Source organism: Poecile atricapillus, chromosome 3 (genome assembly GCF_030490865.1).
Source record: "Poecile atricapillus isolate bPoeAtr1 chromosome 3, bPoeAtr1.hap1, whole genome shotgun sequence".
NCBI lineage: Eukaryota > Metazoa > Chordata > Aves > Passeriformes > Paridae > Poecile > Poecile atricapillus.
Window position 1 is genome coordinate 37,431,230 of NC_081251.1, and position 24,579 is coordinate 37,455,808.

The following is a 24,579-nucleotide window of genomic DNA, read 5'->3' on the forward strand; positions in this document are numbered from 1 at the left end:
TCTTCAACTCCTCATCAGAAAAAATAACAAACCAAAAAGCCTAAAAAAGCATTTTTGGAAGAACTGCATAGTATACAGAAGCATACTTCAATTACACAATATCTTACAGAACACAGACTGTAACAAAAAGCAGAGCCTGTTACCTTTTCTGAGAAGGCAGTGCCCAGCCAAAACTAGATGTTTCATCTCCATTATTAGAGGAACAGCTTTAACTGAACAGAACATGAAAAAAGTTCTTGAACAGTCCAAATAGTTTAACAGAAAAATAAAAGTACATTTGTAAACAACTTTATGAAAACAGTAAAGGTCACTGAAAGTCAAGCTGTTAAACTCTTCTTAGCCCAACTGCTGTTTTTTATATTTTTTTTTATGATAAACAAATTTTTTCACGTGGAAAACCTCAGTGAGAAATCTGGGCAAGTGTTTTTTAAATTTTTGGTAAAATTAAGAAGAGGGCAGTTTGAAGGCAGAAAATGAAACTCCAAATTTCCTTTGAAAATTAAGAGCGATAAAACGAAACTGTTGACTGAAGCCAATAGTGCATGGTAGTACAGCACTTATTTTTTAATCTGAAACCCTTTTTTTATGTAAACCATGAAAAATCATAAGCAACTGCTAGAAATTACTTTTGTATTATGTACCATTAATTTATCACGGCATTCACCTTCATTATTCAAACCTTGCCATAAAGTGACTTTTCACATACAACACTGATTTACTTTAAGCATATCTCTTTTACTACACAGCAAAATGTAAAAACTGCCCTGGGAAATGATTTTGTGTATGTAACTATCAATGCCTCTGAAGTTGAGAATCAATATTTATGCTGCTCTACTTAATGCTTCAGCATATGTTAAGTAAGCTGCTGATCACTGAGTGTCTCCATTTTGGTAGATAGACAGATGTATGTGAACAGCAATGCTTTGGATAACTTGTGCTATTCCTAATACTAGAGTTATTTTCTCCCCCAATTACATTTTGCTATAAATATATGTGCCCTTAAGTTGATCCTAATATCAGTTTCAGCTAACTAATCAAATTATCTGTTAAGGTTTTGGGAATGAGAACCCTTCCTTTATTTAAATAAAATGAGGGAAAGGTTTCTAACTCCCAAAGGTTTGCCAACATTAGATTTATTTTCAAGACAGGATGTTCAGTTAAGTTGTTCGTCCTCTTTGCTGTTCACAGATAAGCACAACAGTATTAATGGTTTTTATCAAGTAGGCAGGAAGAGAAAGAGAAAATGGTGTGAGGTTTTCCCCTTAAGGTTTTTCCACGTTCTGCTCATGGGTGTGAGTAACTATTCATTTGAAATAAGCTTATTTCAAATTTCAGATTACTTCTTTTATAGGGCTCAGCAGCTAAACTTCAATTTTCTATTTTACTTTTGCAAATAAGTGTTATTAAAACCCTACCTGTAACTGAGAACATAAAAAACTTATGTATGTAAGGAGTAATTTATCATTGTATATAGAAGTGCCTCATTTTTGTACCAGTTAAAAGTTAATTCATAATCCAAATAATCAATCTGCAATGTAAATGAGTAATTATTTTCTCCCATGTAATAATGGTAAATAACAACACTGAGCATTACATAGTCCACTCAAGTTCATTAAATGCAATTCTTCAGTCACAAAAGGCAGCAGGCATTCTGTGATGAACTTCCTTTGAGATATGTTCAAATGAGTGGAATAACTGAGATTCCTGATGGAGATCTAAGCTATTTCCCTCATTTTCTTAATAGTTTCCACTATTTGCATACTCAACTCCATTTTATAATTTGCTATTTAAAATAAAGTCATCTCCCCAAACTCTTCTCTCTCTATCTAAAACAAACTTATTTACATTTATGGTAAATGCTTTTCACCAAATAAGTTTAAGAAAAAAAACTCCTGAAGCAAAATCAATAAGGGAGCAAAAACAAAGGGAGAAAGTATTTCAAGTTCTGTATTAATTTTCTTTCTGAATTTCCTTTCAAAGATTCTACAGGGACAAAAGCTGTAAAGATTTAAAACACGCTTTTACATACTTTTGATTGTATCTCTTTTATACAAGGGACCAACTCTATCCAGTGATTACCTTCCTAACTTTTGGCCTGTATTTAAATGAAACTGCATGTCATTCACCCCAAGAAAGTAAACAAAATACAGCCTTTTACTTCAAATATTTTATGAATGCAAGATTACAAGAAATATATTAGTCAAAAATGCAGGGCTATCAAGCACTGAACCAAGAATGTTGGCATCAGTTTGCCTACCATTTTGCATGTGGAAAAAATACACTATGTCTACAGGTAAAAGGCATCACTAATGCATCATGAATTACTCTGGTCAGCCAACACCACCTCTGCAGCTTGGTGCATGTTTCAGTTTATTATGAAAATAATCATCATAATCATAGTTTGAGATGAGACACTGGAACAAAACCATTCTTAAACAGGAAAGTTTTTTTTTGCTCTTACTGAGGTAACACCAAAAACTAAAAATAAGTTCTCACAATTTAGCAGCCTCCTCAACACTTGTTAGGCTAGCCTTCACACTAGGAGCATGCAAACAGCCACTGTTCTCGCTTTAAATTGAGGGCTATTGGTTAATTCAAGTCACTGTTTTTTCACCCTATTCAATTAACCTGTTGAACTGGATTTCACCTAGAAAAAAGAAAATTAAATGATGTTAAGTGTAGCAGACAAGTACAGATCACACCAAGAAGCTAACACTCATGAGCTGTCATAATAAGGGATAATAATAACAATAAAAAAGTCAGTCTTTTCTGTGCATATTTTTCATTTGAAAGGTCCCAGGAAATCATGATGTGCCTGGCCGCTTCTGTTGCTGATTTCTGATGACCTCTAATTGTTTTTTGCATTGCTGATAGTATGTTGAGAGACTTTTGTTTTCATCTAACAGCTTTTTATGTTCTTGTACAAGACGGGATGTGTTTTGCTGGTCTTTTTCATCCTGGTCCAGTTCTGCTATTAGTTCTTGTCTGAAATAAAAAAAAAGTCATTGCCATTTATATTCTATTTCCATTTGTGTGCAGATGACTTCATATGTTTCAAGTCAGTATTTGATTATCAGTCTGAACTCACAGCTGGTGATATTTTGTGCAAAAGAAGTTGACAAAAGAATGTTATTCTTTAATGTAGTCAGGGGAAAAAATCCCTTCCAAATCAAGTCCACATTTAAACTTTAAAATAGCTGAGAGACTGAACCTCAGCCTCTAAAACTGTCCTTTAGATAATGTCTTTCAGATGTAGTTTAGAGTCACAGGTAACAGGTCACAGTAAAATACCTAAGGAGCCACACAAAATCTCAAATATATTCAAAACCAATTTTAGGTATCTATATGTACATTTTAAATCTCTAAAAGGCAACTTAAAATATAAAAATGCAGTACTTTTTCTAACTTTTTAGTTATTATTTTAGTTTATTTTCTATCTGGACTTGAACTTATTAAAGCAGTGGAAAAGTAGAATCAAGTAAATTACTTCTGTAACTGACATTTCATATTATTTATGCTGTAAGTGTTCAACATGTTTTTTAGCAAAGATTTTAGAAGCCCAAACATACTGATAATACTGCTATAATATTCTGCAAAACTGATGTGGCAGTTTGTTTTACTATTTTGTTATGAGGTGACAAGAAGGCAAGCTGCCAGCAATACTTTTACAACAAAATAGCAAAGGAGAAAGTTCATGTTGATTAATTGTTGCCATATGTTTTTAATTACAGTTAAAGAAAATTTAGAGCTAATAACTACCTTAACCAGCATTAAATTCACCCATCACAACATCTTTTTTTGTTTTAAATGTCTATAGACAATTACATTCTGACTAAGAAAAAAACAGTTTGGAAGAAATGTGAACACAAACTTCCTAGGGAAAAAAAAACCAGTAGGAATCTAAAAGTAGAGAATTAACCATTTTGAAACAAATAAATTTTAAATAATTTATTGACCACTGGGGACAACATAAATAGAGTTAAAACTAAGATATTAGCTCTAGCATCATTATCTCCTCACCAAATCTAAAAATTCTAGTTACATGTGAAAAAACCCAATTTGTTCACAGAATACTAAGCCCAAAGTGAATAGGGTTCAATCTTACAGTAACATTTTCTCCCCATTCTGTATGCTATTTCCACTGTATAAAAGGTTTACACACACATTTTTCTCATTAGCTAATCCACAAACACCAAGGCAAGCTCCCTGTTAACAGCTGCTTGCCTGCAGTGGCTCAGACACTGGTGGGTCACAAGCTGATTATTTGGTCTAGTGTGTGACTATGACCTCTCTGAACTGGTCCTCAGCATCAGGAAACAGAATGTGTTATGGAGTCAAATTCTGAATCAGCAATAATTTTTGACCTAATACAACAATATGTGCAGCTGCTTTACTTAAACGTGTACACAATGCAAGAGGAAAGAGTTTATTTCCAGTGCACAAGGAGAAGGTACGTAACAGCTTTTAAGTATCAGGTCTTAAACCCCTGGCAGAAAAATACAAGATGAATATTGATTATATTGTTGTAAATGCAGTGCTTGACAAAAGTCAGATAAACATTTAAAACTAACTGCAAAATGAGTAACATTGATATATTACTCAAAATTCTATAATCTTATCTATAATCTATATAATCTAAAAAAATAGACATATGGCACATTCTGTATTTACATGATTATAAGGTATTATTGTAATTTTATATATCTAAATTACAACTGAAAATATTTTAATGGACAGTGTAGCAAATTAAATTCCAAGGTTCTTTAACAGTTCCAGTGTTTCAATTGAGATGATACAAACAAACATTACCAGTTTGTTACATACAGAGATTTGCTACAACCTTATGTAGGACTTGTCCAGAAGAAGAGTATTAATACAGATTAGAACTTTCAATTACCTGCTCTAAATATTTCATCTGTACTGAGCAGTTGTACTGTACTCTATTTCTGAGTTTAAGGTTGGAAAACAATTATGCCATATGAAATTTTACTCAATAAAGCCAGAACTAATAGTCACAGTGACTATTATTTACTTTTCATTATTTATTATTATACACAGACTTTGTGTATAGGAAATAGAAGAACAGAAAAGGTTGAACACATTTCACTTACTTCCTCTGCAACAGCAATGCGATTTCTGTCTGAACTTTCATATATTCTTGTGCCATTTTGCAGTGCTGTTCAAACACAGCCATGGATTCTTTGGAGTTTGGGCATGGTGCTAGAGGCTGAAAATAAATCAGACATGTTAAAGACTAATGAACTGATATCTTAGTAAATAGTGTGTTAGAATGTCTCTGCAGTATATTAATAACAGTCTTTTAAAAACCAGTAAGCCTTTAAAAATAAGTGTTAAACCATGCCCTGGAAAATATTACTGCACTGATGTCAAAGTTTACTCAAATCTGAAGTTTTCAATCTGACACTGGTCATAAAAATCAAAGCAATGTTTAACTCCATACACAAAAAATAAACAACAATATACAATAATTTGATGCAGTAACACTCAAGTAAATAATGTTCGACAGTCAAACTCGGCTTACATTTGGTTTTAGGGATCATGTTTCCCAGAGCTTGTTTTTAATAGCTTGATCAAACCTGAGTCAACCAATCTCAGATTACATAATATATTTTTTTAGCCGTGGTCAAAAATTAGACAGAACATAAACCCAGGTAAATATGTGGCACTATATTTTGCAGCCCCAAAGTCACATGTTAGAATGAAATGTAAACTTGAGAATCTAACAGACTGTATGTTTATTACCTGTAACTGATGATCTAATGTGAGATATGCCATTGGGATGGAGTTATCTGACCCATTGGTCTCTGTAACAATACCAAGAAAACTTTAATGTATTTAAAAAGAGTTAATTCTATTCTTACAGGACAAAAAACAAGAAGTCTAAGTAATTTCACAATACACAATCTCAATGTGGATAAGCAGATGGAAATAGCAGCGTTCCAATCCCAAGGCAGATGAATCATTTTGTTTTTCTGATAGTTAAGAACATCAAAGTATGGTCTATCACATCAAGAAAAAAAAAAAAAAAAAATGGTTATCAACCTACATTTCTAGAAGCCATGTAACAGAACACAGATTTTAAAAATACTGTTTTCGTACAATTTGTGATAATTTCTGTTTATTAAAAAAATTGTCATTTCATTCTTGTTTATGAAGGATCAGCCAGCCAGCCCATGCATCTAATGACTTTAAAATTAGAAGCTGTGCAAATCAGCTCTGCCAAAATAAAATAAGCACAACCTCCTGCTCAGTTTTGAAACCTGCTCCCAGTGAGGTCTCTAAGTATCTTCCTCACAACATGCTCTAGGGCATCTTCTTTGCTCTGTATAGCTACTTTGTGGGTAGCAAGGAACCCAATAACCAGTCTGTGTCCTGGGCATGGCTGCTCTCTTCTTACACTGCAGTTATTCTGGATTTCTCTAGAGCTTTCATTCCAGATTTAGTACGTTTCTGCATTCTTATCTTTCAGTAGCCCACATTCTGGGGATCACAAGGTTACTGTTAAGCTTTAAGAGACACAGGAGTAAAGACATATGGAGAAACTACTGATTTTACAGCCGCATAATTGCTACTAGAGGATTATATGGAGGAGGGTAGGTGGGAGAAAAAAGGGGCTGCTTACCCATACCCCAAAAGCACCTGCCACAGAGTAGTCGTGGTAGAGAAACTAAGGTGTTGCCCTCAAAGACTATGCTATTTCCAAGAGCAGCTTCAAAAAGAAACAGAAATAAGAGGGTGGGAATGGAGAAAAAGTGGTTAAGTGTATGCTTGTAAGGAAACTGGAAGGTGGTAAAAACAAAAAGGAAAAAGAAAAAGAAAACAACCCTAAAACCAGAGACTTAATCACCATGGTATCTTAAATGCAATCAACATGAGAAGTCCTTCCCTACATTAGACTATTGCCATATACAGACACTGTGACAATGAGGGAATCATTGCAATGCTTCCAAAGTACATCAATACATGTAAATGTTTCAGGTGACATTCCAAGTGTTTCAGCACCATATCACAGGACTGCAAATTTTCCTTGATTTACCAGATTTGGCTGCATCCTTGTTTTATCCCTTTGCTTCATTAAATTAAAAATGTCGCATCTTTTACAGAAAACCAAAATCTTTTCTCTCTGTTTAGAAACTTGAACAACTCTTTGTGCATGGCCTACATAAACCTATCAAGAAAAAAATAGACATATGGCACATTCTGTATTTACATGATTATAAGGTGAGCAATTTCTGTGGGCCAGAAAACAGACCTGACTTTAGCTTGTGCTGTGCTGCATTTAAGACCAAAATCTTGGCACAAACTTTCGTTACACTGGCTTACAATTTGCAGCTTTCAGTTCCCAAAGAGCTCTTGACTGGGTAAGAGCTTGCTTCTAATATGAGGCAGCAATTCCTGTTAGTGCTTACTGCCTAAAGCAACCTGTGGTCCATGCTGCACAAGAGGGCCCAGGGTGGGCGGCAGCAGTGGGCAAGGGCCTGGAGAAGTTATGAGTGACAAGGCATTCATTGACTTTGTTGCAAAGCAACAAAGGACAGAAAGAAGAAAATAGAGAAGCAAAACACAAGAATGTGTTGTACTCCCATTAACATGGGGGAAAAAACCTACAACTTACGTAATCACCTTATAGTAGGTAAAATGCAAGTGCGTGAATATACATCTGTATTTATGTCTATATACATATGCTTGTGCTAGAGTCAGTCATCATACGAGTTTCTATTTTGCACCTGGTTACAGGAAAAGAGTGTGATCATCCAGATGAAAAGATCACAAGAAAAAAATTACAGAATTTGAGGCACTGTGAAGCACCATCTTGAGACTAAGTTTAAGATTCAACATGTACATTTTAAAAACAAAAATGTAATTTTTATTTATATTCCAAAATGGAATTTGAGGGGATCCATTTTTTTCCCTGCAGTCCAGTACTGGTTCTTTTCATAACAGAATGCATTCGGGCTTTTAAAATCAAATTGAACTATTCAATTATCTTAATTCTTAATCTTATTTGATAACAAAAGACCATTGATGCTACAGTAGAAGTATTTACAGTGTTTCTACAGGCACTTAAAACCAGCAATTTTGTGTGCACACCTACATTCTGCATAAGCAAAATTACCACAGAGATGGTAAACAGAGGTAACCTACTCCAGGTGATACTCACCTATGAGACATTTAATTCCAGATGTCAGGGCAATGAAATCTTTAAATGTGCATTCAAAATACAAATGAACAAGACTAAAATGTTCCAAGATGTCTATGTCCCTAATTCCCCAAAACCACACTATAGCAAAAAACACTGCTAACAATATCCTCATTAAATATTACTATCACTGCAATTTACAGTACTTTCTTACAAGCAAAATGCTTACAAGTTTATGTAATTTAACAGTCTATAAAAAAGTATTCTTAAAGCGTACTTGAAAAACAAGGCAGTAATGTAATGATTGGATTTAAGCAGAACTTAAAAGAACCATGATCTTCATCCCTTACTTTTATTTATGTCTGAGCACACACCCCATATCATTATCAAACAAATATTTTGATTTTTTTTTAGAGGCAAAAAAATGACATAATAAACTAAGGATTACCTGCATCATCTGGTGTCCATGGATTACGTGTTGGCTTTTCAGAGGTTGGTCCCGAGGTAGTGATCATTCTCACACTAGGACTAGATGATCTACTGCTGTTTCTACTCTCCTGAAATTACAAAATAAAACAAAACGACAAGTTAAAAGAAGATTTTTGAGTCCAGTAAAAAGAAAAAAATTTGAAGAAATCTGAACTTATAATCCTCCAAAATACTCTTCCTCCCCAAGCTTTTACCCTGAATGCTCTCCTGATGGTTTGGTCAACTGTACATGCATTGCAAAGATAATTTCATCTCCATTTCTTCTTTACTGTGTAAAAGAAATTGATATAACTTTGCTATTCAGCATAACAAAAAGCAATGCTGAATAATTTGTGCAAGATCTTTTGAGAAAAGCATTACAATATGTCTAGTGATTTTGACACCATCATTCAGTGAAATCTAGCAGCTCCCTAACATAAAGAGGAAAATAAAGTTTATTTCCAACATTTAATCAATGAATGGAACTATATTCAATTAAAGGAATACAGCTTAGTAGCTGCACTAGCGTGTGTTAATCTACAGTTTTCTTCTGGTTCTTTTGTTAACTCAGAGGTTATGTGATTAATCTTCAGAAAACATGAAAAAATAGCTTATTCAAAAAGGATCAGTCAATTGAAACACCTCAATCAGGAAATGAGTACATTCTCCCTCATGAAGCAAATGAAGAACTAAACCGAAATTCTGAAGGATGTTTTTTCATGTATTTTTACAGGTTTGACTCCTCCAATCCTTTTGTTTACCAATGCACAAAAGCATAATACAGACCACTGTTCTACTAAGCTGCTTTTTCAGAAATGTTATTTACAATATATATATTTCTATTTCACATACCCCTTTGGTGACATTAAATTAACACAGTAAAGGATTTAAGACTATAAGCCCCAGCAAGTCTCTCAGAAAAAAACTGAAATAAAAAGAAAAGATGCTATTAAAATACAACTATTTTCAGGAAGGTGTATTACCATGAAATGATTCATTACTCAGTTTTTCAAAAGAAGCACTCAAATATACATTACCTAGGAACTACATTTCTTTATGACTTTATTTCCAAATATCCTACTTTAAATTTTAAAATTCAGGATTCAAGCAAAGTAACAACCCAAAGAATAACAAGATTCTACACACTGAAACATCCATTATCTCACATGCGTAGTCTTTCTTCTGTGACGTTTATTAACATTTCATGTTTTATGTTAATATCTAGAAACAAGGACAATAAACTGTAGAAATAATCTGATAGGCATGTTCAAGATGATGGCAACAGACATTTTGAAAAATCTTTTGTGTTGGAGTTTTTGTTGACATTAAGAAAGGTTTATGCTGCTGAGCTTACTGTTAGTGTCCTCAGATATGAATGATAAACACACCCTGCTGATGTAAAAGATCAGAAGATAAAGCACTTGTAACAGCAGAAAAGTCCTTTAAGCAAAAAGAGATTTGTTGAGTAACAGCAGAAAAGTCCTTTATCCAAAAAGGGATTTGTTGAGTATCTATAGTAGATAGTGAGGGGCACCTGAGAAATACTCTAATTACAGTAAGTTCTCAGTGCTTTACCAGATTGTTTTGGTTCACCAACCAAAAAAACATTTCCTTGATATCATTATTTACATGAAATTCAGTAGATACAGAAATTAAGGAATCACATCTGAAGCATATCTAAAAAGCACTACGAAGTTGAAGGGAAGTTTCCCAAACTGAACACTGGTTAGATTACTATGTTTGAGTGTGTGTTGAGTGAGATGCTTTAGGCCACCTGGATGGCAGCCCCTCTGACAGTCCAGACAATGTCTGGACTTTAGCCATCAGTTTCTGCTACCCCTTCATCCTTGCTTTCTCTGGACTTGCTAGCAGTTTACTCTCAAATCATCTTTGCCAGGTGGTGAAACCCACATGGCATTCTTAGCTTCCATTTCTCAAAGACTTACAGTCTGGAAGAGCTGACATGCTCTGAGGAATAATCCTCTCTGAAGTCTAATTTAAATAGGCAACAGAATTTAAAGAAATCATCATTACTAGTCCTGTTTCCTCATCTTATCTGTGAAATTTATCTTGCTGTGAAAGGGGAGAAAAAAACCAAAATGTGCATCTGTGACAAATTTCACAATCTCATGGACAGAGTGATTCATCTTTGTAATATCAGATCCCCAAATTATCCCAGTTAGATTGCATGCACGTGGGCATGTACATTCTGACCTTGCTTCTCAACTGGTTGTGTCAATACATGGTTTGCTTTAATATAGTGATTTTTTTCACTTCAAAGTGAACTATAAGAGTTTTGAAAGCCCAGCAACAGTTATGACACCTCCTCTCCCCCAAAAACCAACAATCCCAAAACAAAACAAAAAAGTGTTTAAAAGAGGAAGTAGGTAGTTTTGGTATTTATGACAGTACTGTGAAAGATGAATACAAAACAACCAAACCAACAAAAGATACCCAGGCAAGGAGGCAGATACCACACTGGGCATCAGATCAGGTTATGACCTGTAGATCTTGAGTCATTATGCTAGATATGTTTCTCAGTATCGGTGTAAAATATTAAATTTTTTAAATCTGCATGCAGCATAAATAGCAATTTGCTGTGTTCCTTCAAATCCCCAAAAATATTAGTAATTGGAGTTAAGAGACTGCACATCTGTTTCTATGTTACAAAGGTGTTTAGCCAAGAGCAATAGCACTAGACAGATGACACTAAAATGTTTTAAAGTGCAAGTACAGGAACATAGGCAGAAGAAACAACTCAGTTCCAAAAAAGGAAAAAAAAAAGAAAAAAGGAGTAATTAGCAGAGCATCACATTATATGGACAGAAACAAATGAAAATGTAGCATTTGACTTTAGAAGGGACAGCTGCATCAGTGCTGCTCATGTCACTTCGAGTAAGAAGCAGTCTAAGGTCACCAAGTGCTAAAATCTGTGAAAATTCAGACCTAAACACGTGTTCTCAACACCTAATCACTCTAACAGCTGATCCAAAATGGAAAATCTTTGACCTAGCAAATTTTCCTATCTAAACTGTTGATGCTGAGTAGTAAACCCTCTGCGAATCACTATTACTGACTGCTATTGAGAAAACCAGTAAGAGCAACACTGTAAAGTGCCTTAAGAGTCTCAACAACATAAACATAGTAATGGTCAGCCATACTAACTACACAAAAAATTCTTCTAAGAGCACACAGACATGAAATAGACACACAATCATAAAACATACAGGGTGGTCAAATGAAAACAAACAAGTGCACAGGACCAAGAGTCTTGGTCTATCCCTTTCAGGTAAGCACCCAAACTTTGGTATATGCATTATTAAATATTTATTGTGTGTATATATATATATATTTATTTGCATATTAATTAATATTATATATCAATATATTTGAATATTTATATACAAGCCTGGTGTTTTCCTTCACCTTAGGAAAAATTCCATTCTGAATTGGAAAAACCTTTCTAATTAAAAAACAGTAGTTGTAACAGAACCACAGCAGCAATTTTCAGGAAAACTACATTAAATAAAAACATTTCTGATCAGCTTTACTGTGTCAAATAATTAAAAGCCAGAAAAGAGGCACAATCCTTAAGTTTTGAGTGGGATAGGGCCTTTCACAGCCTGGGTGAGGGAGCAGAGGCACGCGGGGCCATGGCTGCCTGGTGAAGAAGGCTGTGCTGCAGAGTGGGTGTAAGGGAGAATGGAATGCAGGGAAGAAGGATGTTTGCAATGAAGGGAGGGAGGGGGGAAGGGGATTTTCACATTACCAAGGATACCCTATATATGGTATGGTGCATATGGGGAGATTGGATAAACTGACCACAGCTATGCCACTCAGACGATTTTTTCTGCTTTGGCTTGTAGAATGCTTATATGGATAACAGTTCAAAATTTTTACTAAAAAGTCAAGGCATTCAGGTCCAGACCTAGAGAAACCCATAAATATTAATCTGAAGTCTTTAGCCATAATTACATTGTGCTCTGTTTGTTCACTGTTTTCCATTTTTTTAATATGCATGCATGTGTACATCAAAAGTTAGCATTAGTTTCAGCAGATTTTCCTGTCTCTCCTTACATCAAAAAAGGGATAAAAATTTCTTATTTGTTTATATGGACAGTCAAAAATGTCTTTCAAACTGCATTTTTCATGCATGTTAAAATCTTACGTTTTTCAGATTTTACCATAATGTTTCCGAAGAAACTGCAGGATAGCAACAGATAATTGTGTTTCTTCCACTTACATTTCCAATATGTACACTTATCAGAAGCAAGAAAGAAAAATGTGACTGGTACTTCTATAGAGCCAAAGGAGTAACTGGTGAGGTAAACATAGAACAAAATTTCTGTATCCTTCTGTTCATAAGGACAATTTAGCTAGAAGACCCATACAAGCAATAGAATAGCTTTCAAAGGATTATTATAATACCTATTAAGATATGAAGAAAATTATGAAAATCTGAAATATCAACCATTCATTAAAATGAACAGAATGAAAACTTTTAAATAAAAAAGCTATAATTAAGTATATTCAGACATCAATCAGCACAATTCGGTGTAATTGATGTATTGTCACTTAAATTTTCTCCCAAGTCTTGCATAATTTGAATTCTACAATTAAATGAATAGGCTAAATTAGTTCCTAAAATTTGCAGATTACTAACACACCTGTCTTCTCTGAAGATATTAAAATGTATTATGTAGACTTGTTATTTTCTGGTAGATGTACACAGTAAATTTACTAATACCTACAGGATTGATGAGGTTTCTGTGGCTATCATACTCCATGTAATAAAGAAAAATCAAAGGTTATCTCCCTAATAATTACACCTCCAAGAATTACTGCCTATTTTAGATTATTGGAGTAGGTTGTTTATTAAAGAAACCTGATTAACCCGATGAATATGCTAAGCACAAGTATCCCGCACACAAATAACAGTAAGTATCTCAAAATTGCCAATTCACACTAAGGGCCAAATAGTCTCTGAATTATTGAAGCAATTAAAAACACAAAATAAACACATTTGAATTAAGCATTATCTATACTTTTCTCATTTAAAACTGAAATGAAACTAGGAGCATGTTATGTAGCATACAACTGTTTCTGTTACCATGGCATTTACAATACCAGACATATAGCTATCTTATTATAAAATATCTTTTTGAAAAAGTATTTTTTTAAACAAAACTTTGTGACAACACCCTGCTGTAAACCTTTCCCAAGAAACAGAGAGATATCTCTGTAATTTACTATTCAGGATTCAGAGGCTGATAATAAATAGCATTTATTATACTGATGCATATGCTTTTTACTTTCATGCAGAAAGTGAGTCTATATATAAGTTTTGCACAACAAGTAGTAATTACAATTGTTTTCGACACATAGAGAGATGAAAAGGCTTTCCTGTGTAACACGTGCCCTCAGCCAAATTAAGCGGTACACAAAAAACCATGTGTACATAAAAGTGATAAACACTGCATAAGCTATACAGAAAACGCTTCTCATCTAGAGCTCATTCATAGTTACCCTCATGGAATCTCATTTCAATGCAATACTAACAATGCTACAGTCTGCCAAGCTTCCACATCATTTCTATGAAAGCATCAAAGGTGAAGATTTCCAGATTGGTTCCCCTGTCCAGATTTGGTGCTGACTTTACTGAAAGGCAAAGAAAAGATGAGAAGGACATTACCTGACTGGACTCTGTTCCAGCAACACTAAGATCTTGAATGGATCTGCGCCTCTGCTGTCCGTTTCCTGCTGGGAAAAAAACAAAACAAAAACAAACCAGTGAAATATATTCAGAACAAAATAAAGGGTGCGACTGTTGCAGAGGAGCTTGGAATTTGTACAAATCCACAGAGACAAAGTGAGAGAGGGGGAGAGAGAGACAGCTGCAGAATTTTAACTCAAAACATGCTGGCCTGTCCACAAAAAGTATACCCTAATACAATAACCACTCCTACCACATGAATAGCTGCTGCACTCTACTCCACCATCTTCTGTCACATGTATTTGGTCAGGCTTAGTACTTGGGGCAGGAGCTGATGACGACATCTATTTCAAGTGCGTTACGTTATGGGGATTTCTAAAAGCTAAACCGCGAAGATAACAGGCTGCCAGCTTTAACCTGTTGCTCTTTGGCTTGCTCAAGGAACACAGCAAGGACTTCTGCTTGTGTGCCACTCCCTGCAAGAAAACTCAGAAGGGAAAGCGCTTCCTTCTGGTCTCCTGTCTCCTTCAGAGGAACGAAACTATGTCCTGTTCTCATGCTCTGAGAAGTGTGAAAAGGGGACTGTTCAGCTAAATCACATCTCACCATCAACCTACGAAGCACAATGCTGTAATCTTTTCCTCTTCTCCTTCCACCTGTTCGCAATTATCCACCAGTGACAGCTATATAAAACAGTTTAAATTTTAGCACTGACAAGCAATCAAAGGCATCTTCAGGAAACAAAATCTCCTTAAAAATAAAAGGAGATTATGCAACAGAATCTCCCTGACTACTTTGATTTTTATTACAGTGATTGTTTATATTATCTCTTGAGAGCAGGTCAGCTGTCCAAAAGGAAACACCAAAATGTCCTGAGTAACAGCTGACAATGCTCAAAATTCTTGCTCTTAGCTCTGCATTACGTAACTCTGCTGCTGGAGGGGAGCATCTGAAACATGTACTGCAGCCGTGGCAGCCCCTCGCCCAGCGGCCCCACACTCAGCCACCAACTCAGCTCACTCAAAGCCCTGCAAAAGGCATCACATTGCTGACCTTTTAGATACTTCTCATTCAGCATCATTCCCACGACTCCAAGCCTATCCTAACATGCATTTTGAATTGCAACAGTTACTACAAAAATAGAAGACTTTAATATTAACATATAAGAATTTAATAATTATTTATTAAGCCTTTGAGTTTTTTAATATATATACTATTACAAGTAGGAACACACTACCACAAAACAGCAATACAAAATGTTTAGTGTAACTTTATCGATTTGTCACGACTTTTTAAAATTTATAGAAGGTACTATAAGAAACAAGCATATAAGAAAATCAAGCAGAATTCTAAAACAGGAATATACTTTTTGCTCTGACTACAAATGGATTGGAATTGCAACTGTTCTGTGGTCTTGATATTTTGCTTCTGAAATTCAGGGAAAGTATATACTTACCTAAGCAGCAACAGCTAAGTCTGTTGCATACTTTGATACTAGGGATCTTGTGAATGACAAATCTATGTCAAAATGTCTGAACTCGTTCATTTGCAGTGAACTTTTTCACTATGTTATCATTTAACAAACAAGATTATACGTTTAATCAAATTCTGTGCTGTGGATACTTCATCTGGCTGACACAGCTCATCTCAATATTCAACATATGTGCAATCCACCCACGACCGATACAAAATTATGTGCACATTTCATTCAACAACGTTGTTATAAAATTAGCTCAGCTTAAATAGGCTTGCAAAAATATCTGAAATTCTCATTTCAGATTAGCAACATTTGTGAATTTAAAGAACCCAGCACATGTGTTGCTGAAATATTAGAACATGGCTGACAAAATGTTAAAATAATCAGGGTGGGGTGCAAGAAAGAAAAGAAAATGCCTTGCGAGAAGTGAAGGGGTGGGGGGTGGGAAAGAGGGGCCAAAACTACTTTTGTGAAAAATGAACACCTTTAAATGAAATATCTTCAAGTTAGTAGCATGAGGGAAGAGCAAGCTCTACTAGGCAATGCCATTTTAATTAGTATAATACTGCAGACATCTGGCAAATAGCTTCAACAAGGCAGAAACAGACTACAAATCAACAAATACTTATTGCTCCAGATTCAAGACAAATTTCAATTGAAAAATACACTATACAACACAACAAAAAATATTTATTTGAAAAGATCATGGGTACTTCTTTATGCTTTCCTCTCCCAGTTTTGATCTTGTTCTTACCTCTATGTCCATTTAATAGTAATTTTTCCTCATTATAAAAGCTAAGAGATAAGTACATGGACAAAAATTAATCCAGAGTAACTTGATGCACAGTGTCAGGCTTTTGGTGGTTTACAGGATTTTAAGATTAAAAAGCAAATGTCACAAACATAATTCATGGCCTCAGAAAAACCCATTTCACATTGTGTTGTTTATTTTCTAAAATTAAATTCTAAAGGAAGAGGAAACTTCCATCATGTCCTGCCCCACATACTCTAGGCAAAAATAAATTGTACAGCTTATTAAGCTTTTGATCACCACCCCCACCCAGCCGCCAAATATCCAGACCAGCTATGACCTCTTCTCCCTGCCCTTTAGCAGACACTTGCATCTCCTTTTACACTTTCTTATTTACTCACAGTGCTCTCTCTCTTTCTTACACATCTACAGCGCTCAAGCCTCTCTCACAGTGAAGGATGATCAGTGACTACAATAGTGCTGCAAGACATTTTGAAGAAGTTAAAGCATTGATCTGAATTCCAGAAGAATGCAGTGATCTGGGAAGAGAAGGATGGGGTTTCTGGCATACATTGATTTTAAAAGTAGCTAGAAAAACTAAGACCTACAGCATCCATAATTCCTATCCACCTTCTAAAGACCCTCCACAAAATGCATCTATCTTGAGTAATCATTTATGCAGTGTCAAAGCTATAAAAATCGTAGCACTATGGCACAGTTTCATATGACAAAATTACAAAGCCAAATGCACACATGCTAAATGCACGAGATGTCTAACATTGCCAGTGAAGAGAAGGCTGTACTTGTAGGTATATTTGCTAGATGCTGCTTGAATGGTTTCTATCCAAAAACTATACAAACTAGAATTCAGATTTTTTTTCTTGTTTCTTTAAACATAAAGATACTTAAATCTTTTGCTCTTACTAGGGTTTTTACTTTTCATATATAAATATGTGTATAATAATAAAGTTGGTGCTTATAACCTGTACTAGACATACTGTAAATGAAGAAAAAGAATTGATATGTCACTAGGCCATCTGGTTGCAGGATATCACCACTGGAAATTCATTTGCTAAGTTGTTACACAAAGGAGGAGTTATTTGACCCGTTTTTCAGTTTTGTAAGCTAACAACACAAAAGAGAATCTTAAATAAACAAATAGTTCTATTCACCCTTATTGTACTTATTTAGAAAGAGCAAATATATTCTAAAAACTTCCCCTTCTGTCAACATTTTACCTTTAATTGATAAAGTATGCATTTTACGACCTTGGAAGCATAATCAGTTCATGGACGAAATGCAGTTGAGGCAACAGATTACGAAAACCCCCAATGATAGCAGATGTAGTACTCATACTTCCAAAATAGCTCTGCCCAAAGCAGCTGACTCACGGTAACATGCCTGCCTGGTGCTTCCCCTCTCTGGGCAGCAGCTGCTCTACCATGTGCTCAGCACAACTCCAGGCAGCAGCACAGACCGACACTTGTGCGGCTCCAAGGACAGGGATGAGCCGCTCACCCCACCGAGGGACGTGCCCAGGGAAGTCCAGAGGAGCTGGGTCTGTGGCAGAAGTAGCATGGAATGTAACTGGGTGGGACTGAGATGGTGGTAGCAGTTTGGGGGTCTTGGAAGCTTAGGGGTCTAGAAAGTGAAAAGTGTGTTCAGAGGCCAGAACTGAGAGCCTTGTGCTGAGAGAGTAAAGAAAGGAAAGAAGTGACAATTATACAGATGAATATAATTAGTTTACTGGGCAGATGATCACATTCTGTCATGTAATTATTATTAATCTCATTTTTTTCTGGCTTTGGAATTATTACTGGAAAGCTGCTCTGACAACCAGAAAACTTTATATTTAAAGTCAAGATTTATTTGTAGACAATTTACATATTTTTTCTGTAGTGCCAATACTCTTTTCGCTTAAGTAGCTCTTTCTTCCTACTTTTTAGTTGCAGATTCATCTATAGAAAATAATTATTTATTCTCAGCTTTTGTGGGCTAAAAAAAAGCCATGCTTTCAGATTTGTTCTTATACTCTCTATACTCCACTTATCCTAGTAACTCTTCTCCATATTATTTGAGTGCATGTATGTTTCTTCTATATGGCTGACCAGAACAGTATGTTTCATTCCTAATTCAAACTCAACGAGGGACAGTAATAGTGTCAGTGCTTCTTTATCTTTCCTGGAAATGAACCTTAAGATGTTTTTCACAACAACAGCAGATTCATGTCTCACACTACCTGGGATTAATCTCCATGCATGTGCTATGTGCTATGTAATTTTATTAAAAATTGTTGACAAAAATTGATGATTCAGGATGCATGACTGTGGATTTTACCCTACTTCTATTCAGTCACAGCAAAATTCTCCCTATGTGATATTCTAATCCTCCTCTTGTTGAATAGTTGCTTCCAATAAAGCATTAACAGGGAATTTTATTATCACTTATTTGACTTAAATACCTTAGGAGTAAATTTTGAGAAAACTCATTAATATGCTTGCTTCAACCCTATACTTTTTTTTTATTTCTACAGGTTTCTATTTTTTTAATATGTACTCCATACTATTTTGAAATTTCCATCCTGTCAAGTTCAATTAAAATAGACCAGCTGAAGAATTTTTAATGACTCCCTCTGCCTAACTAAGAAACCAATAGACTGGTACAATCTATTTTGTGAAAACAACATGGTATTTTATTTCACTGACTTCTTCACTATTGCCTGAAAGTTTCAAGGTTTCTTGGAAACCTCAATGTTGTTATGGGAAGACAGTGTACAGAGACAAGATGCACTCATTAGCTTCTAGAGCTTATTTACCAGGCTCTCATTGTGAGTTAACACTGAAACTGGACAGATGTCTTCACTTTTGCTTTCCGTGCTTTTTCAGGATTTCATTTATGTTAGTGCAGGACAGGACTACTTGAAAGTCACAGTGGAAAGCTACTTTAGTAAACTTTTTTGCTAATTTGTTAGCCTCAGTGCCAAAGAGGTTTTATTTTTACGGGTGCTATTGCTCTTTGGAATCTATTTATACCATATTCTCTATTTTTACTGTAACCTTCAATAAAGTGATTTGAATGAAACTTTTGTACAAAATTACCTTTTGCATTCGGCTTTATCATACCTACCAATATCAAGATTTACAAGGAAACCTCCTCAGATGACAGAAATTTAGAATAGGAGTGCCACAGTTTTTATTGGATTTTTAGATACTATCACTTGCATTTCCTGCCCCAACATACCATTTTGAAGTGACTTGCATACTGTTAATGGTATGCCTATCGCAGTTTGGGATTGATTATACTTGTTTTTAGGCTTTGAGAAGTATGAAATAAAAGAAAGAAAAACATCATGCTACTAACTAAAAAAAGATTTGGGATACATGAGAATTATTCATTAAAGTCACAAATGATATTCCCATCATGGTGCCTGATTAATTTTTTTCCTATCAGAAGCCTCTCCTAGTAATTTTAGTTTGCATTTATTTAAACACACTGGCAGTACCTCATGCACACACATTTCAGCCCTAGAAAAGTGTAGTCAAATATAACAATTACACAGACTAAGTGTTAATGTTTTAATCACAAATATCACATGGATTTAAAGTTCTGTACATAATTTATCTTACATAAATCTTTATCTTATCTTAGATTTCTGTTCTACTGTTATCTGATTAAAAATGGGAACCTAAACACAACAACGATCGTGGCAAAAGAATTACCTAGACTATGAATTTTTCAGCTTAGGTGCATTTTCACCAAATGAGGTACTGTAATACAAGACTGCATGTATATTTTTCCTCTATAAGAAGACTCTGAACATCAAGATTGTTAAGGGAAAAAGTCCTTTATCAGTAGAAGTAAATTTGAATTAGAAGATTGAATAATTAACTGATAAAAGTAAGCTTGTAATAAAATATCATGCTCCTCTTTACTGAAACATTATGAAAAATTTAGTGGGATAATTTCTGGGCCTGTCCTAAAGCAACTGGAGCAAGAAGTATTTTAGCAGTCTGATCATTATTCCGGCATCTTAACCAATTGACCCGTTCACCTGGTCTGCGATACCTGGTATGATGATCTCAGGGACATCCAGAATGTTGCCAAATGAAGCAGTTTTACGATGGCCTCGTTTAGGCTTGGAATAGGCTGAAAAAATACACATATACAATACACATGCAAAACACTAAAATGGCAAGAGCAAAATTATTAAATTCCTAATACTGCATTGTTCATATACTTGGTTAAACTAGAGTTCATGCAAAAATGTGTCATGCAGAATAAACTGCATTGCCTTCCACTCATGCTTACACATAGTAAAGCAACTGTTAAAAAGCAAAAAATGCAGAACTAGCCATCATTACAACACAGTGTAATTAGTTATAGTTAGCAACACAAAAGTCAAACACAGAAAGCAGCATGGCAACACAGAAGGGAAAACCAAATGTAATTATCCAAATAGAGAACAAATTAAATTATTTCAGTTCACCTTTACATTCAGAAAAAAATCTTGATTGCCTGAACGTAACTAACATTTTCTCTTTGGTGTTGGATACAAACTACTTTAATGAAGTCTAATAGATAGATATTTCAGTTTCCTTAACTCATCTCCTTTCAAAGCAAACCTCATGTATCTCTGAAAAAATGCTTACTTTTATTACATTTGACAATCACTCCTGCCAGTTACTCTTTTGTCCTACTAGTGAAGATTTTTTGTTTAGAAAACTGGATATAACAACCAGCTTTTTAATTTTTGAATAATGTTCAAGAGACATTATACACTTTGAAACAAAATCTAATTAGACTTTTTTAAAATTTTTACCACTTCTGCAGTTTAAGATAAATTGTTCCTATTTAGAGAAAAATCTGAATATATCTACCGAAGGTAGAACATTGTAGCATACTCATCTCACTAAGTAATGGTGATATGCATTACATGATTTACTCCTACATTTAATCTAGAGGATGATGGAACAAGATTAAATAATTTTCAACCTGATTTAACAACAGCCCAATCCTCACCCAGCCATGCAATTTCTTTTCAGGTTCACAGCATATTATTTCTGTCACACAGTTAACAAGATTAAAAAAGAAACCAAAACCAATACAGTGCTGTTTCACCTCTTTTTGAAAAAGTTACGGTCAGGTGTGCTTGACCTCATTTCTCATAGTCCACTACTGCCTGAAGTGATTTTACAAAAAAACTACCCAAAGAACCCCAAACCAAAAAGAGTATGTTCAATATGTACTTTTATTTCAAGAAAAAGAAAGCCTACAGTCATGATTAAAAAATCCGAAAAACTCTTAGATTATTCTGAATAGTAATTATTATTTCAGAGCAATGTACTTATAGAAGACAAACTAGGAAAATTAAAAACTTGTACAAAGGAAGGCCAGGTTATCTCTGCTAATGTCAAAAAGTTACATTAAGAATGTCAGTGACCAAAGTGAGTCCTGACATTTTATTTTAAAATAAAACCAGCATGGTGTTATTACCAGGTAAGCGCACAGCTTCCTTCTGTGTTAAGAAACCTTTAGAGATATTTGGGGTGAGATGTGCTACACAGTCATCCAGTCAAAGACTGACAGTACAAAAGACAGATTTTGGAATAAGGCTTTAAAATAAAAACATGAAAGTAAAAAGAATTTAGGGTAGGATAAATATTATTTCAGTACCTCAGTATTTAGTAAAACAAGATCCTGGAGTAATCATAACACAATGAAGAACAAAAATAAAATAGCCATGGTGCACAGGAAAGCTGGAATTTTGATGTGTAATTCCTTGTTAATTGCACCTATTCAGTTACCCTAATTTTCATATTGGTAGAAAAATACTCAAACAGCTAAATAACCCTGAACTAATAGAAGTAGTTTTGTTTAATTATTTAAATCTGGTCATATGCCATAACACAAAAACTTTCACATATGAAACTCAAAACCTGAAGTTTACATATATCAACAAACAATATCTTTGATGAAGAAAAGAGACAAGAAAGTGTTTGCCAAGTGTATATATTTTTATTAATTCACTCTTCTGGGATGAATCAAAATTGCTTTCACCATAGAATTATGTATTTATACTTACAGATAAATTCTAATGCTCTCAAAGATTTAATGTTTAGAAATGACAGTTTATATCTGAAGGAAACCTGGCAAAACACCTGTATCTTTTTTTTAAACAAAAGACAATGCTTTCTTAACCTGGTGAATGAAATCTAATTACGTTTCTCATTCTGAAATCTGTCAAAGTGGATTTTCAAACTTATTTGGGAACATGCTGAACTTCGAACCTACCTCTTAATTTCAAAAGTATTATAGTGACAACCCTGAAGAAAATGTTACCATATAAATAATTAAGCTAGCAGAGATGTAATAACACTATTTCAGATAAAAGGAGAAAGTTGAGCATTTGGAATAGGACTGATATTTAGAAGTCTCATAACACATTTTTTATAAAGGCAAAAATCTAATTCAACAAAATCTCTAAAACCTTTAAAATATCCAATTAAAATACTCAGTCTTGCTGAGTGTATAACCATAAATAAAGGCATTTCTGCCCCCAATTAATAAAAGACAATCAAGACTACAGGAATAGCTAAGAATTTTCATATGGCTACTGTTGTTAATTTTCTGTAAGACTATGTATGTTTTACATTTTCCTTCTTCCTTTATTTCTTTCCAATTCCTTAGTCCACTCCCCAAACATCATTAAATTTTACCTGTGATGGAAGCTATTCTTGCTTCTATTTCAGACATGTCAGCACTCATCCTTTTGGCTTCTCCGGAAACAAGGGCTGATGGTGGTCGTGCGCGAACATCTGACAAGCTCTCAACACTACTCCCGCGAGATGGGGGCAAACTTAAACGGCCAGGATCACCCTGTTTAACAGCCACATTTTGTGAAAAGAAAGTTCTGCAGAAGCCCCTCCATAATATGAACCAGTATGTTTCTACAATATGCATTTTCAAAATCACAGGATTTAAAATTTATAATACAATAAATGGCAATAATTTAACTATTACTGGTATATACAAATGAAATATCTGCAGCTTTGAAAATAATCTAACTTCACACAGATGAAAAAAAATCAGCAGAATTCGGCCAATACTGGAGTAAGAGAATCTTTGTATTTTTGCATTCTAATTGAAATAAACCAAGGTATTTTCAAAATTCACCTAAATGTTTAATCCTTTCATGTCATAGTAATATTTTGATTATAAATGAAGGTGGCAATTTTCAAGTATTTTTTAATCTAATAAATCCCTTTAAATACAATGAATTATTTTTTACATTTCATTGGAGATCTTATTGGAGCCATCCAATCTACCTTTTTGGAATCATACAACATTTTTCTGTCCCTTTTCATATTCTTCTCCTATAACTAACTGGATCAAATTTTGCACTATCTTGAATGATGACATGTGTCAGAGCAGATACAACACTTGTGTCTAACCATGTCCACCTTGCTACCATGGTTCAAAATTGCACATGTTGGCTTACCGGCTGCTTGGCTGTATTTTTGATTTGCTGTGCCAATTTTGATTCCAAACGTTTAATAGTGTCATTGGTAGAAGCTCCTTGGAAATCACTTGGTTCCATGTTAGCATCGCTCTTGTTACTTGTGTTTGTAGAAGTGATGTCCATGAATGAACCTAGAAACCAGTAACAAGGAAAAGCATTTGAGAATGTCCACTAGAAATACTGAAGTACATCTCTTCACAGGAAAGCTCTCAGAAGTCCTAACTTGCCTTTAAAGCAACACTTTTGAAAACTTTTAAAGAAAGACAATTTGCAAGACTGCTACAGATCAATTAGTATAAGAAGCAAGAGGAGTGAAAAAAGAATATGTAACTAAATACTGTGACAACATTCTGAAGTCAATCTTTACCTCTCTTTGAAATTGTTAGGGTAGCTGTTATATTAATAACATAACAGCAACCTTATTCATAATTAATGTCAAAGACTATCATTGACCACAGGGGAGCCAAAATATCAGCCAATATATATTCAC

The 24,579-nt window shown here is 34.6% G+C and overlaps 1 protein-coding gene across 12 annotated transcripts in view; it reads right to left on the reverse strand.

The window, feature by feature from the left end:
- Window positions 1–1,559: 1,559 nt before the first annotated feature.
- The window catches only part of MAP3K7 (mitogen-activated protein kinase kinase kinase 7), a 45,495-nt gene continuing 22,475 nt past the window's right edge, over window positions 1,560–24,579 (reverse strand). For 2 of the 12 annotated variants that reach the window (XM_058834178.1, XM_058834185.1), the window contains 9 exons: window positions 24,069–24,220; window positions 23,287–23,446; window positions 20,879–20,917; window positions 20,636–20,716; window positions 14,322–14,389; window positions 8,610–8,718; window positions 5,764–5,825; window positions 5,112–5,227; window positions 1,560–2,985 (listed from right to left, as the gene is read on the reverse strand). In XM_058834178.1, coding sequence (XP_058690161.1) covers window positions 2,805–2,985; window positions 5,112–5,227; window positions 5,764–5,825; window positions 8,610–8,718; window positions 14,322–14,389; window positions 20,636–20,716; window positions 20,879–20,917; window positions 23,287–23,446; window positions 24,069–24,220 — 968 coding nt within the window. In that variant the 3' untranslated portion in view covers window positions 1,560–2,804. Of the gene's footprint in view, window positions 2,986–5,111; window positions 5,228–5,763; window positions 5,826–6,643; window positions 6,731–8,182; window positions 8,222–8,609; window positions 8,719–14,321; window positions 14,390–14,595; window positions 14,702–17,808; window positions 17,911–20,635; window positions 20,717–20,878; window positions 20,918–23,286; window positions 23,447–24,068; window positions 24,221–24,579 lie in introns of those variants that run through there. The other 10 variants (XM_058834189.1, XM_058834179.1, XM_058834182.1 and 7 more) reach the window with 10 other exon arrangements.